The 16,583-nt window shown below is 32.2% G+C and overlaps 1 protein-coding gene across 13 annotated transcripts in view; it reads left to right on the forward strand.

Moving 5' to 3' along the window:
- LOC148622211 (uncharacterized) overlaps positions 1-16,583 on the forward strand; it is an 89,304-nt gene that overhangs the window by 26,280 nt on the left and 46,441 nt on the right. For all 13 annotated transcript variants that reach the window (XM_088571869.1, XM_088571868.1, XM_088571865.1 and 10 more), the window contains 2 exons: positions 2,418-2,626; positions 9,047-9,089. In XM_088571869.1, the coding sequence (XP_088427995.1) occupies positions 2,418-2,626; positions 9,047-9,089 (252 nt within the window). The remainder of the gene's footprint in view (positions 1-2,417; positions 2,627-9,046; positions 9,090-16,583) is intronic.

A 16,583-nucleotide genomic window follows, 5' to 3' on the forward strand; every position in this document is an offset into this window, starting at 1 on the left:
GGTGGTTTAAGAATATTGCATGTGTTCTTAAGTGTCAGTAGAGCCCTTGTCCCTAGTGGCAGTAAGATTTTTCTTCCTTGATGGCTTGGAGAATCTTTTCACTGATGGCAGGAGGAACCTTGCGGGAGAACCTTTCCCTTACAACTTCGAGTAGTAGGGACAACTTTTGTCCTTTTGTGGCATGGCGAATCTCTGTCTTGGATGACATGAAAAACCTTTGTCCTTTTGTGGCATGGGGAATCTCTGTCTTGGATGACATGAAAAACCTTTGTCCTTTTGTGGCATTGGGAACCCCTGTCTTGGATGGCATGAAAAACCTTTGTCCTTTTGTGCCAGGGAAGCCTATACTCTTTCTTTTCAGAAAAAAAAAACTTTTTTGATAGCAGGATGAACCTCTGTCTTTGATTGCAAGAGAAACTTTACCTTGATTACAGGGAGAACTTGTGTCATTGATGGAGGATGGAGAACCATTGCCCTTTGTGACAGGGTAAACCCTGTTTATGATTGCAGGTACACTTGTTACCTTTACAATGTCATGGAAAACTGTATTCTTGACAGCAAAAAGAACCTGTATCCTTGACGGCAAGAGGAACATATGTCCTACACGGCAAGAAGAACCTGTATCCTTAGTGGCAGGAGAAATTGTGTCCCTGATAGTAGGAAGAACTTTTGTCCTTTTTTGTCAAGAAATGGTCAAGAGAACCAGTGTACTTAATGACAGAGAGAACTCTTGTCTTTGAAGACAGGGTAGGGAGAAACTTTGACTTTGTGGCAGGGAGAACACATGTTCTTGGTTGCAGGCACAGCCTTTGTCCTTGATGTTAGGGAGTTAGGGAAAATCTTTGTCTGTAAAGACAGAGAGAACCATTTCCTTGATGGCAGGGAGACTCTCTATGTTTGATAGTAAGGAGAAATTTTGTACTTTATGTGTTTGTGGTTTCAGAGATAACCTGTTTTGTTGATGGGAAAACCTTTGTCTTTTGTCTCAGGGAAAACTTGTGTCTATGGTGTAGAAAGAACCTGTGTGATTGGTGGCTGTGGAACTTAGTGTCATTAATAAAAGGGAGATTCTGTGTCTTAGGTAACAGAGAGAACTTGTGTCACTGATGGTCAAAAACAGTGTCCTTGATAGTTACAAGAAATTCTATTGTGTAGTAGGGAGAATCTGTGTCTTTAAAAGTAATAAATGCAATTGAACAAATATATATGTAGGAATGTAATTCATTGCAGTGTTTCACCTTTACTAGCGCTACAAGATTTAGGCACTTTCACATACTGTCCAATATTACCTGGTTCATGAATTAGTGAACTTTAAATACAAAGGTCTTAAGATAAATAATGCAGATTGAATGTTTTATGTTTTAAAGGACATAAGCTTGCAGAAATGTGATATGCAAGTTGAAATATTTGTCAAAGCTGTTTTGAATAAAGATCAGGCCATATCTACATGAATCATAAATTAATTTGTACACATATTCATCATGAATATTTGACAACACATTGTTTTTTGGGTGGTCTTCATTTTGGAGCTGGTATCGGCAAAGAAGCACTTGTATTAAATTTGATCAATTTCTGTGATTTTTAGGATGTGATGTATCCTGATATTTGATCTGCGTGAAATTAGGGTTTCCTTTAGCATAACATCAACTTTACTTTTTACTCAGATAATTAGTAGGTTTAACCAATTTGACTTCAATTCCTCCTAATCAGCTGAATGCTTCTATGCATCTTATTTAACATAGAAATTTTGATCTGCAAAAGTTTCGGGGTTTATATGAAAACTTAAAATATATGCATGTGAATACTTGATATATGACACATTGTTGGAGCTTATCCTTTTATAAGCTTTTAATTGCTCACAGCAATTCTAATTTCTTTTACGAATGAGTGCTATTTAGTATATTGTATATTACTATGTGCAAGCAAGTTTTCTTTTTTTATTTTATTTAAACAGACATAAACAGACATCTTTTTTATACTATTTGGAATTTTAAAGATGCCTTAGAAAAGGTTAAAAATGATGAAGTTAGTGATTTGTAATTACCTCAGTGTGTAAATATGTGCACTAAATTTACATATGGGCATGGTTACAACGGGGTAATCGCAGTCATATTTGTTTTAATCTTTAGCACAGAGGTATATATCACCACTGCCATACCTATCATTATCTTGTCTACTTCAACGTCCAAATGGTGATCTAAGGGGAACAATTCTAACTTATTATGGCTGTATGCTTTGTTTCTAATACAGCATGAATAGTCCATTACCAGTAAGAATATGGTCTTATTATTTATCAAGATATAATAGCTAAGTTTTGATTTGTTTTGGAAAAAAGATTTTGCAATAATACATTGTAACTTTGAAAATCTTAATTTTTAGTACAAACTGAAATAGTTTTTTCTTATTTATCATTGTAGACGTGAAGAAATGAATGGAGATGTAAATGATTTAGATGATGATGGAGAGGACAGTAATTTTATTAGCTGGGGTTGTGGAGAGTTTGGTCAACATGGGCATGGACTTCAAGAAGACATTGGTATAGCTGAAGGTCTAATCGATAGGTTCAGAGACAAATGTCAGGTGAAGATGGCCGCTTGTGGTGCTAGTCATGTGATTGTTGTTACCAGTAGGTATCACTTGACTGTCATGTGACTTTAATATACTTGTCTAACCATTTTTAGTCATGTTTTCTGGTCATTTACACATGAAACAATTTATACCCTTGTGTTATAGACTTGTACATCTATACCAATTATTCATTTCTGATTTTGGTTATAATTGGTGTGAAGTTTTTTTTTTCATTTTAATATAAATAAATAAACAAGCCAGAGATCAACAATGACATCTTAAGATTATCCTTAGGTATAAAGCAGTAGCTGTATTACTTCAAATATTAATTTTTAGGGTCCTACATTAACGATGCATGTGCCCTCTTTTTTGTCCGTCCGTCTGCAATTATCTTATAAACTGTATGTAGTGCTGACCTGAAACTTTATTTTTTTCTAATTTTTAATTGATTTTCACACTTGTTGATCTCTAGAGAAATTTGAATTGATGAGCTGAAGTTGAAAGGGCAATTGGTTGTTGTGTGATTGTATTGCATTGTCTGTAAAATCTCATTGGTTGAAAGCCATGTTGTGATGTTTCCAACGTTGTTCTTCAAATAAAAACTGTTGATATCATAAGCAAAGAATGGGTAGAATTTCTGCTGTGACACAGATGATGTTTGATGCCTAAGATTTTCGTATTGAAAAACAAGAGAAACAGAGTCTACAACTTAATCTTTTTGATTATGAATATTCTCTCAACGTGAGAAATTTCCATGATCAACTTGCTATTGTTGTAGATTCTATATAGATATATATTAATTACCATATGAAAATATGCACACTAGTATTAAATTTTGGTTTAATTTTGTACAACAGTGAACTATTGATTTTTCTTCAATGTTCAGTTACAGATTTTGAGAATGGATTCTGTTAAGAAAAAATCTCAGAAGTTATGCATAGTAGAGTACTAAAGTAGCTAATGTGCATATTCCAATTCTTTGATATGATTTCTATGGTTCAATTTACTGCAAAAAAAGTGGACTGAAACATTCTTTTTTTTGTTTTGCTTCCTTTTACACCTTAATAATAATGGTTCCTCATCCAAATATCAATAGATGTGCAGGATGAGGGTCATTCTTAGAATAGAGCCTAAGGCTCTGATGAAATTACTTATCTACAGTCCACTATGAATGACTATAACCTTTATTTAAAAAAAAACAATAATCTACACACTATAATACTGTAATACTTGTGTCTCTATTGACCCATGTATAGACCACATGATAAGTCAAATTTCACATTATTTAAATTACTAGTACTTAAGGTGTAATCAGAGTTATTTCCCTTCTACTGATTCTGAACCAGTAAATGTTTTCACTTTGCAATTCTTATCCCTCCATGCTTACAGAAAATTAACACAATTGTACATGTATCTATGTTATTATAATATTGGAATAACAGTTTTCAACAATTAAGGCAACAGATACTCTGGTCATTCATTGTCATCTTCATAGAAGATTTCTCAAGTTTTTCAAGCTAAACAATATTATAAAATGAAAAATAGTTTGTATGCAATCTTTGGTAAAATATGGACTGATTGTATACATAAAAAATTGTAATGGTTATTGTACAGGAGTCTAATTAGAGATACAACTGGTTCTATCTTATATTGAATCATTGTAACTATTAACTTTATGGCATAAGAAAATCTAATGTGTGATAATCCTTATACACAAAACGTGTTTTTTTAGTCTGCAACCATCAGTCCTTATAATGTATATAGTGGGTAATTTTTGCTGGAGCCAAATTTCCCAACTTACTCAATGAACAAAGTTAGTTCATATCATGTTACTCTATGAATAGGATTTGTACGACATTGGCATTATATGTGGGTGTGCTTTATGGTAGATATTTTTGTTCAGTGTTTATGTTGGAAGGTTATCTGTCTTTAAGGGCTATATATATGTTTAGAGGCTGTTAGGGCAATTAATTCCAAAGCCTTGTAAGACTTGATAAGAATATATTAGTGTAAAGATTTGGCACCATATATGCATGTGAATGAGGCAATCAGTTAATGTAAGGAAAGGAAATGAAGAATGACTGAGAAAGGGAGATAACAAAACTTAAGGGTAGTATATGCTTAGGTTGGCAATGGAGTTAAGTATCCTCGTCTTAGATCTTCTGATATTTATATAATCTAAAGTGGTTCTAAATCCTTTAGAATAAGTGACCTAGTCTTGCAACAATATAGTTAAATGAAACAACAATTTAGTTAATGTGTATTATAAAAATTTCAGAATACTTTGTGGAACAAGAAACACAAATATGAAGTGCCATATAAGACAATACAGGCATCGACGGCCTCTTACACATTATGTTTTCCTCTACAATTTAAATGATCTGAAGTTTGAATTGAAAATTAATAGGGAAGCTTTTAAATCTATTCTGTAGTTTCTAGGTAATTGGTTGTATTGATTATTAATGTTTCATTCTATTTCAGTGATAGAGGGGACATCCCAGTTTCTTCTAGCTTTTCATGAAATTGAATTCTGAAATGCCTTTTTTTATCAATTTTGCAAAAAATGGAAATCAGTGTTGTGAACATGTAATTAATTTGATAGAAAGTGACTTTTTGATGAAGAAATGAATGCCATCAAATTGTGGAAAAGGTGGAAGGATCATATTTAGATTATTTTGTCTCAATTCCATAGCAATACTGCCTTATTAAAAAGTCATTGCAGTCTTTGTCAGAATTTTTTATGTTTTTTTCAAATGTTCTTACGTGCTTGTGGGTAATATCATTTAGTATGGTTTGTCTGTTTTTATTTGTTATTCCACAAAAACCGCACCAATCTTTTACAAGTTGATGGAATTAATTCTTTTGTAAAAATCACTTTTAATATGTACATTGTGTCTTTTGTTAGCAGTTGATTATTCATTTAACAATAACTCTCATCCCCAGGGGTGATGTGTGTATTGGCAGGAAATTGGATTACGCGGTTCCTCTCCACAAAAGAGTTCTAACTACGGTTGACAGATGGGCAGGACAATGGATTTAATACTTTTTATCACAAGTTCTTTGCCAAAGCCTTTGACATTTTCTTTCATCACAATTGATTTAAGGTCGTCATATTTTTTGTGGAAAACACTGGAAATATAAAAAAAATTACAATTGAGTTTGCTCTTCTTGAAGCTAATAATGATTAAGGCCATGTCCTTACAAAGTCCGGAATCACAGAAGAAAGTGGAAGGTTGACAAGATTAATAGTAGGCCATCAGAAAATATGTAATTTTTATATGGCCCTTTTATGAAAATGGCAAAAATTATCTGTCATGTTTTTTCAAAGATTAATTGCCAATATTGAAAAGTATTGTCAACGGACATGAATATTGGCCATAGAGGCTAAGGAAATTGGTATCACATAACACTTGAATGAATGTGTTAGATTTATAGTCTCAGAACCAATATCTGATGTCATATAGAATTTTGATATGATACTATACTTCCCAATAATGCGCTATACATGGTGATGAATTTTCGTTTGGTCCATGATATAATGTTGGATGCAGCAGATAGCAATGATTAATATTGTCGGAGTATTGGCAGATTTATGCCCTATGATCTATGGTCATAGCATGGTTCCAGAGTTCATAACAGCCAATTCTCACATCTTAACAAATATTGCAATTATTTGTCTCCGCTTTCGGTTTTATCAACAAATTTCTCTTTGGCATTTAATTTTTGTCCGCCTCACCATTCATTCCCATTAAAGATGGTTGTGACATAAGATATCACTTTGAGGTCTCCGATAAGAGACTGTTAACTTTCCATATTACAAATTGTACACATTAGTTCTCCCTATAATCTTCAATGAGAGGAAATGATTTTTTACTTGTTTCAAGCAAAAAGGTTCTTCTACAGTTAATAAGGCAATCGTGAAATGGTCTCTGCAGATGAGATAGTTCTTGAACTTTAGTATTAGAGAATTATTTTCAATCTTGAAGCTTCAATGCAATTGAATTTTGTGCCTGGGTTAAATAGGATTTTGTAATATTTTCATAGAGTTATAATCAGTTATTCCCCAATACATTATTGTTATATAATAGAAGAATCATATTGACACTTAAGTTCTGAATCATATGCAGTTAAAGAAAGGGCTGGCTCCAAAATAAAGTTCTGTACACAGAATGGAGGATTTTTTTTTGTAAATAATGCAGTGTTTGGTTGAAGACAATTGAATTGAGAATGTCCAACAAGCTTGTTATGATATCTAATTAGCATGATTATACCTATCATGCTCATATTGGTGACAGTGCTCAAGAAAACAAATTCTTTTCTACAATATATTAAGGATTATCCGTACTTTATCAGACTAAACTTTTTAGGTTTCTAATTAATTCAAAAATATTTACTGGTAAGAGAGTAGATCTCGCCATTTTCAAGACAGAAGCAATTCTCGCCAATCTTCTCACCAAAATTTTTATTCCTCAAAAAAAATTGTTGTATGATAGCTCATTTTTGAGAGCAAAATATCAGCAATCTCTTTAAAGTTTCGTCTTAAATTGTTTCACAGGAGAGAACAAAAAATCAGTGAAAACTACTCCTTGGCCAGTAATCATAAGTTTTTTTACAAAATTATTTATATATTTGTCAGATTGATATTTTATCTAAAAGTCTTCCACTCTTAGAAAATATCTATGTATCTAAACCACAAAAGAATGAATACAGTATGGAATGCCAGATTTTTAAAATACTTATAAATATTCTGTTGTTTTTTTTTTTAATGACTTATCACCCCCTTAAAATGCTACTTGCGAAATTTTGAGTTGTGGAAAACGTATCAGTTGATGAAAATAAATTTAATAAATGTTGTTTTAATATTCCATATCAAACTTTACAGATGTTTATTCAGTAATGAAAATGAATGTCATTTACAACATCCTTTGTTTGAACGACCATTACCTGATGAAGTGTTATTCTATATTGGGGGTTATGCTTATGGCTACGAGTTGCTTGTATCAGGGGGAGACAAATTCTGTTCACTGAAGTTAACTATTCTACTTGCTGTAACATTACTCTGAGCTTGATTTTAGATGTATATTGAATATTGAACATATTTTGGTGGTAGAGTTGGATATCTCACTCCGTATGCTCAGTGGAGAAGAACAATCTAGAATTTTTTTCCTTATCTTATGGCAATTCATCTTATAAGACAGAATAATTTTGTTTTTAATAAAGTAAAAACTGTTGTCATCAACTTTATCGACATTTGGATCATTATTAATGAGGCCCTGTTATAAAAAAGTATCCAACTGGCCAAATAAAAATGGTGCTGTATTGGAAGCAGACATCATTAGGGAAAAGTAGAGGGATTAAGTGATTATATGATTAATGACTGTTAAAACATTGGAATATTGGACTATGCACAATTATCAAGAAAAATTCTGCACATGAATGCACATAATTTGTCGCGAGCCAATTTCAGCCATGTTGATATTGCGATATGGTTTTCCTTTTATGACATCTTATTTTTTGCACTTCAGTATAAAAAATGGCCTCTTGACTAATGAGATATGATATGAAGGAAGCATGTCGCATTTTAATTTAAATTTTCTATTCTGGTCTGACAGAATATTTGCCATATCGGTGTATGATTTAATTTAAGATAGAACTATGGGACTTGGGGCTGACATCGGCTATTGAATAAGTTGATGTTTTATTAGGTGTGGATGATAGGATTCATTACTACCAAGGAGAATGATCGTTGACGGGTTCGACCCAGAATTGAAAATAAATTGCTAGATATAATGCTAATAAAAAGGCGGAATGAAATGATATTTTGAAAAGGGATTTGAATATTGACAAGAGTTTTGACGAGAAATGACAGTATTCTAATTTGGGTGATTCCTCCAAGGCATTCAAGCAAATTTCTTCATATTTTTGAAAATTGATAGAATTTTTGACTGCCAGGCAAATCCCATCTAGTGTAAATATTATGAATTTCATGCCATGATCATTTCTCATTGAATTTGGACGTTACATATCAAAATGTTCCAACACATTATTTCATAGCAGACAGGAAAGGAAGTGTGCTGGAAATTCTAATAGAAATATTAGCACTCATTGTGTCTTGCTTTTTAGATCCAATATTTTTTCTCATAATAACTTCCAATCCTAAAATTCTATGAATCGAATTTGATTCTAGCTTTGACTTTTGGACATGTTGTATAGAAGCCAAATGAATTATAAGAAAACACATGTAAAAAAACTGTCATGTCACAAATGTCAATAACCTATCTGAGTTTAAAATGATTTCCCCATTACTGTATGTTTTTTTTTTTTTTCATATCTTCAAGGAGGATAGCTGGTACTATTGCTCAGATTTATAATTTTCTACTTCCTTAGAATAATCAGATAACTAACTTAAATTCCTCTCTTTCTATGTTGTATTCCTTCATAGGTTTGTAATATTGTATTATTTTCTGTGACATTTCAGATGACAACCAGATACTTGGATGGGGTAATGGAAACAGTGGACAGTAAGTATATCTTTTTCTCTCTATTTTTCATATTGTCTACAGCCACTTGTAGAGCAGAAGTTATAGTCCTACATATGCCAATATATTCATTTGCCTGATTCTTGACAAATTATACCAATTTTGCTATGGAATGTGTTGCCATTATGAAGAAATTTCTTACTCTTAATGAAACAGTTAAGCAGAATCACATATACACTCAAGTATATACAAATGTAATTCTCCACCATTATTACTGTATATAAATCGCATATTGCACCTAAACATACTGTGGAGGTAGTTCATACTACAATACTTTTTTATCTTTTTATTAGCTCACCTGGCCAAAGGCCAATGTGAGATTATGCCATCGCTTGGTGTCCGTCTGTGTACTCTTTTTCAAAAGTCTTCTCTTCTGAAATTACTTGATTGATTGGAACCAAACTTGGCACGATTATTTGTTTGGGTATCTTGCATAAAAACAAATGTTTTTTTTTATCCATTTAAAAACATGGCATCCTTTAATAAAAATAGAACATGGGGGTCAAACAGTATTTTTTGTAAATACCTCCACATACATAAGGTTTAGCCAGATTCTGATCTATCTTTGGTCAAATTTTCATATAAATCTGTTAACCCATGTTGGAGTTATTGATCTTTTTGAACTTTGTTTGGCTTTTTTTGATATTATAACTTGAAAAAATATACTCTTCTGACACTAGTGGACTTGGTATGATTGTTCTTAAGGATATTTTGCCTAGAACTGATGTGGGGATTTTTGATCCATGAAAATCATGGCCACTGTTACTATAAATAGTGTGGTCAGACGGCATTACTTTTTTGCATATATCTTCAAAACCATTAGGTTTAGCCAATAGGGTTTTAGTGTGCAGCATAATGAATTTTTATCCAAGAACAAATGGCTGCTTTTTAAAAAAAAACAATATCGCTCATTATACCAAAGGAGCATTTCAGGCTTTTTAGAGCCTCTGGTTCCCATTCTTTATCATAGTGTCTGTTTGTCTGTTCATCCATCCACACTTTTTTCATTACAGTTTTCTTTACAGTTGCTTATCACACCAACTTGATATTTGTGTATAGGTATGTCATGTCATGTCAGAGTCAAGTGTCATTAAATTCTGTTTATATTATGACCATGTGGGATGCAGGGGTATCATTTAGTGAGCTTTATGCATAGTTTTCTAGTTATTACTGTAGAAATATTGTAGGTGTATGCTCGTATGTAAATAAGATTTTTATTACCCCAGTATTTAGGATATGGTTTTTAGTAATAAGGTTTAGAATTTTTTTTAAACATACCACACAATATTTTTCATATATGTAGGAAATATGTCTGACAGATCATTTCTTTCTGTATGAAATGTGAACTTTATGCAGGATGTCATTAGGTTATTAATCAGCTCAAAAAAGTCATCTCCTAAATGAAGAAAACAGCTTCCTCTGACAGCAAAAAATACATCAATTTCTAAACAGGGTCTCTAACAGGATTAAACTCACTGCTGTATGCAATTCTAACATTTATCACTTGGTGATGATGGTTGAATCAAAGAAAAATAATATTAATTTTTCACGCTGTGTTTTCATTATAAAATATATACAAGAGAAAGATAGCTACATCCTGTGGTGTGATCATGTCCAAGTTAATCATGAAATGCTCCAGTGCTAATTGATCATTGGGGTTGGGACAATATTCATGGTATAATAACGAGTGATTGTTCATATTTTATGTCTCATGCCAAATAGGGCATTTTGATATGATATTGGTAAAACATTAACAGGGATGAAAAATTATATTCTATCGGAATATGAATTCCTCTGTGCTTCGAGGACTACTCTTTGTTATGGCTTTTCACCCCAGGTTACTACAAAGTTAATCCATTGCTAACAATATTTGTATTGAACGATGGCTTGGGTCTGACACCTGAAAATTGGATAAATGAGAAAAGATGAAAAAGTTGACAAGGTTTATACGTTAGTAATCTCCAGGAATTCAAGGGATAATTGTTCCGAGGAGTTAGATAATAGCGATATGAAAGCTGTTTAAATTTCCTTCCAGGAAACAATTACAGTTGATTTACTTCTAAGGAAAATGGAAGTCTGCAATACTTCTACCAATTACTTGTGTAATGACAATCTTTAGGTTTACCACAGGCGTTTTGGGATTTTTTACCTACTATTTTTCCTTTTAATTTTACAGCTTTCTATGTGCCATAATTTTCTGGTGTTTCCCATCTTTTACACTAAACAGAATACCCACAACTTTAAAGCTAGGTAATTCTTATAAGCCATATTATGTAATAAAAGTAGTAATAGAAAGTATTAAAATTCTAAAAATCTTTTAATATCAAGCTAAGGCTATTCAAAGTTAATTCCTTGTTTTTCAGACATTTTCAAGATTTAACTTGAGTAGGTAACGGATATTTTTAATTTATACCCTTTCTTTGCAGGAGGTATATAGTGATCATTGTGTCCATATGTACACGCATCTGTTCACAACTTTTTCATTAGTTTTCTCTGCAACAACTTTATTGTAGCTATTTGATATTTTGACAGAACTTTAGATAGGTACTGTGGGATCATACTGAAGCATTACCTCTCCCCTTTTTGACAATTTTGTTTATGATTTGACCATATGGTTTCTTCAGTGAGTTTTGTTCACAGTTTTCTTAATTCTGTTTATACTTAATTATACATTATATAATAAAAAATGTTTCAACTTAATGTTGTGGAGGCGGCAATTTTTAATTTACTTTATTTCTTTCAACTTTTCACCAAAGTTTGAAAATGTGAAATCTTGAGAAAAGAGATGGTCCTGAAAACAAGTAAATAGTTTGGTTTGGCCTGTAACCTTGTTTATAGTATCGTACATGTTGTCACTACAGTTCTGACTTTGTTAGTATTTTTTTTACTATAATAGTGGAATTATGGAATTGCAGGGAAAATAAATTATTCTTTAGAAATAGTCATGCTCTTTCATTTTCCTATCAAATTCTAAACCTAAGAGAAAATGCATTAATCTCTTTTTAAAAAATTCAAAAAGATCTGCACACAATACAGAAAATTATTGTATAAATCATAAGAGAATTAAACTTTTGACAAGTATTATCATGTCCTTATTGGGGAGGTTCAATCTACATTGAACAATATGATGATGTACGATTGCCTGTGATCCTTGTTGTCAAACAACTGTTTCTACAGGCTGACAGGGTTAGTCCTGAGGCCACCAAGTTACATCAGTTTGTCGAGATCTTCAGTATTCCATATTTTGTCCATTAATCTCTGGTGTAAGATCTAATTTCCCATATTTGACTCATGTCTCAGCTGGGATCAAGTGTTATCGATATACAATTCTGTATCAGCTGAATGTTTTGACCTCTTTCTGGATTAATATTCAAAAGATGTTGTCTTGGCTCGGAGCTTCAAGGAAGGTTTTTGAGATATGAAATATTATAGTGAAAAATTAAACCCTTCTTTGCCTGAAGTGATCAAATCGGTTGAGAAAATATGACATTTTTGTTTTGCAATTACATTTGTTTTAGCATTGCAATAACCATCATGATTAAGCAGAATTGCCTTTATCATCTTTGTAATATAAGAATGTATTGTTTTGGTTAGTGATCAAGATTCAAGCATATCATTGGTATTGAATGTCATCAAATGTCATCAAGGATCATGCCCCCAAAACTTCATTCTATGGTTTATACTTCCATGTCAGCTTGACATACATCACGTTCCTTCTAGCTACAATTTTACCATGTAGGTTTTCCATCTTAATGACCTGTTTTGAAAACTTTTCTGGACTTGGAAATTGACAGATGTTGTAGAGATCATCTACCAATCCGTTTTTTACATAGCCATATTTTGAAGAATTTCGGTGTTATATTTTATATTTACAGAATATTTTAAAACTGATTTTCACACAGACCATATGCTCATTGTGCTCATTTTTAACTAATACTCATATGATCTATTGTTATAACTTTGTTTCCATCATCTTTGGTCACTGTCAACTTTTGACAATGATATTTGAAACAAAAGAAAAGGTTTGACCCAACCTCAGCATAAATCTTTCTATGAAAAAACCTCAGTATATATATCCAGAAAGGATATGGTGAATATGTCAAAGAGACAGCAACTCAACCAGCAAAAAAAATGTCAGCTCAAGGTCACTCATGGGTCTTTAATGAATGACAAATAAACCTACAAAATCACAGGGCAGGCTGCAGTTGTCCCCAAAACAATATTGTGTATTAACAGTTCTTTCAAATAGTAGGACTTTTTTTATTTTCCCAATGAAAAATTAGAAGGTATATTGCAATCACTATTTTTTACCATACTTTAGACTATTAGAATTTTGTTGCAACTATCTGGACTTCCTCCAAATGAATCATTTTGGTATGTTGTTTTGTAATGATTAAGAGGGGGGGTCTTCATTATGAAATAAAATTCATAATACATGACTTGTACCATATGATACAAAAATGTCAATACATGTAGAAAGGGTGTCTCCCTTAATAGATCCTAAATTGGTCCAATTTATTACATTGATGGTACTTTTTACCAAAGTGTTGAATCTCTAACTTATATTCATTGTAGAATTTGTCTATATAATTAAATATAAGGCATCTCAAACCTCTAAATTTCCAATAATTGTAAAGTTAAAAAGTTTAACTAGTCTGAAAGGTTTCATTGATTGGTTATGATTACATTTTTGACAGAGAAGTGAGATGTGCATCGGTCTGTCAAAAGTTATATCCATACAGATATGAGTAATAATGTTGTATGACCCTAAGGTTAATAGCATAAAATCGCCTTGTCAGAAATAAGATTGGATTTTTATGGGCATAGTAATGACTAGGATAACAAGAAATTTATTCTGCATAATTTTTATTTGTCTCCTTTCATAATTTGATTTTTTATATTTTTTCTTCCATTAGATGGAGAAACTTTTTAAAATCTTTTTGATGAAAATAAAAGATTATAGATGATGGCAGACTTGACTATGAATTAGCCAATTGGGATGGTATTTTCCCCCACATGTCCTTGTTACTTGCTAACTCTCTGCTGGTGGTATTGCAGGAACCTGACTACATTAATAAGTGGTGGATCCTGAAGTCCCAAAAATGGGGAGGGAGCTGAATGGTTTGAAATAGGGCCTGCTTTAGGTTTCCAATTATTTTGTTATAATCAACCAAAATTTTCAAACATAAGCCCCTGTCCCTGGTTCCATCTAAACTAATATTATCAGTATGTACTGCATGTCATGTACAATGACCCCTTGACGAAGAGACTTTTGATAAATGTTAGGAAGACTTACCAGTATGTTGATTTTTTTAACACAGAAATAATGTGTAAGTAAAACTAAATCAGTACAAATATGGATAAAATATTACATTAAAAACTGACAAATAATGAATGAGATTGGAAAGCCAGATACCCTCCACTCTATGAAAAGAAACTCTGACCTATCCTTAAAGTTGATCAAACTGAAAAAAAAGAGAATATCTCTCAAGCAGAGAGATGTTGATACTGCAAAACTAAGAATTTCAATACCCCACAAAATCCATCTGGAATCTACATTGTTAGCCCATATATACAAATTGTATATAAATATATTCTTTTAATTCAGCAGAATTATGTTTTAGTCTATAAACTATTTAACTCAATTATTTAGGGGTATTATGATTCTAATGGGATGTTTTAGTGTTTATATCTTGTCATTGATAAACATTTCTAAGGGAGATGGCAGTACCTTTCCCTTTTTCCACAATTATTCCACCACATGGTAAAACACCAAGGAAGTGTTCACTCTACTTGTCAAAGTTCTAGTCAAGACAATCATATATTAATTGAACCTTAATCATTCCTGACACAAAAGGCCGAGGTGGGATCCATAATCCAATAATTGTTTGACTTATCACAGAGTATCCTAATATCCACCACGGCAAATTTTCTCTACAGTGCCACAAAGCCTGTCCTCAAGGTTCTAAGAGACTTGCTCTAGATCAAATTAATTGACGTAAGTTGAATTGAGTATTATGCAGAAGGTCTTTAGGTTGCCTCTCGGGTGTTTTGTAAGAATGTGGTAATTCTGATAATGGCAGTGTTCAATTCGCGATGGTGAAAATTACAGAGATTGAATTACGTTGAAACTCTGTTTTGTTGCAATTCTCAATAATTAATACACTTTTCAATCTTCTGTAATGAACTTACTTCGATTTCATTTGAACATTTTTGTCGACATTTTCTCCCGAACCTGTTACCTAATTCTTTTAGAGTGAATTTTAACGAAGTTAAAGCCCATTTTATTCAATTCTTGTGAAAGCCTGAGAAACCTTAGGTTTATAAATTTAGACACTTTCACCCTATAGAACCTGCAGAGATTAGCTGAAATCAAATTAGCACTTTTAAGTTTTTTGTTTCCTTTTTTAAGATTTTCTTCACCATCCATTCACACCCTGATTTCCTTTATTGAACTCTACAGCAGTACTTACAAAACAGTAGTGAAACAAATATGACTTAAGGAAGAAAAAATGTCTACTTGCATTACTTATTACAACTGTAAGAGTAAAAGTCTGAAGAAAACAACAAAAGCTATTTATTGGGTCTTATTTTCCTGAATCTTGTCACTAAGGAAAAGCCAAGGTAGTCATGATGTCATGTTTTTTTTAAAGACATGCACAGTGCACTTAGATTATTAGGTCATTCAATAATTTAAAGTTCAAGTTATTCTGTTTCAAAAGTAACTTTTTGTCTGTACTTTTTCACAGGCAATCGTATTAGTCATTATGAGCATGAGCAATCCCATAATACCATTCTCAGGTCTGCAAAATGTTTGGAGGTCGATGAGTGAATTACCTTTTATTACTGTATTAGCTATGAATTTCAATATCTGTTTATTTTTACACGTTGTGACATTTGCTCCCCAAGGTGAAGAGTTAGTCACTTTTAGTGTCAGGAAGGTTATAGAAAACAACAATGTTTGCTTTCAAGTTGATAAGCATAAAGTGAAATGTTATCCTAAATGCATCAAAGTAAATAACCCTTGGGTCCTGAGGGTTTCAGTACATGTACTATATAAATGGACAGACTAGCTATCATATTCAATATTAAGTCATATAGAAATGATATTTTGATCCCAAAGGTCAAATTACTTCTCTTATAATCAATCAACTCCATATTTAATATAACTAATGTTCACTATTTCTATTAATCTTTTACGGCAGAAATAATGAAGAATTTCAATGAATGATGCAATCAAAATTCTCCAAAAGGCAATGGCTATTATTTACCCACTCTTGCTCTTTGTACACAGAGCCATTTAACTGTCATATTTGTTTGTCTATAGCTACATCAGAACATCAGACTTTCTGATCTTTGATAGTTCCCACCTAACTCCTTCTACAGTATTTATTTTAAACTTCAAAGATATCAGGTATTAATAGTATACTGAGCCTAGAAATGTAGGTAAAATAAGTACTGTAAATTATCAGTAAT

The sequence above is a fragment of the Perna viridis genome, chromosome 3, assembly GCF_037379345.1.
Source record: "Perna viridis isolate PV_CMFRI_1.1 ecotype Kerala chromosome 3, ASM3737934v1, whole genome shotgun sequence".
Taxonomy (NCBI): Eukaryota; Metazoa; Mollusca; class Bivalvia; order Mytilida; family Mytilidae; genus Perna; species Perna viridis.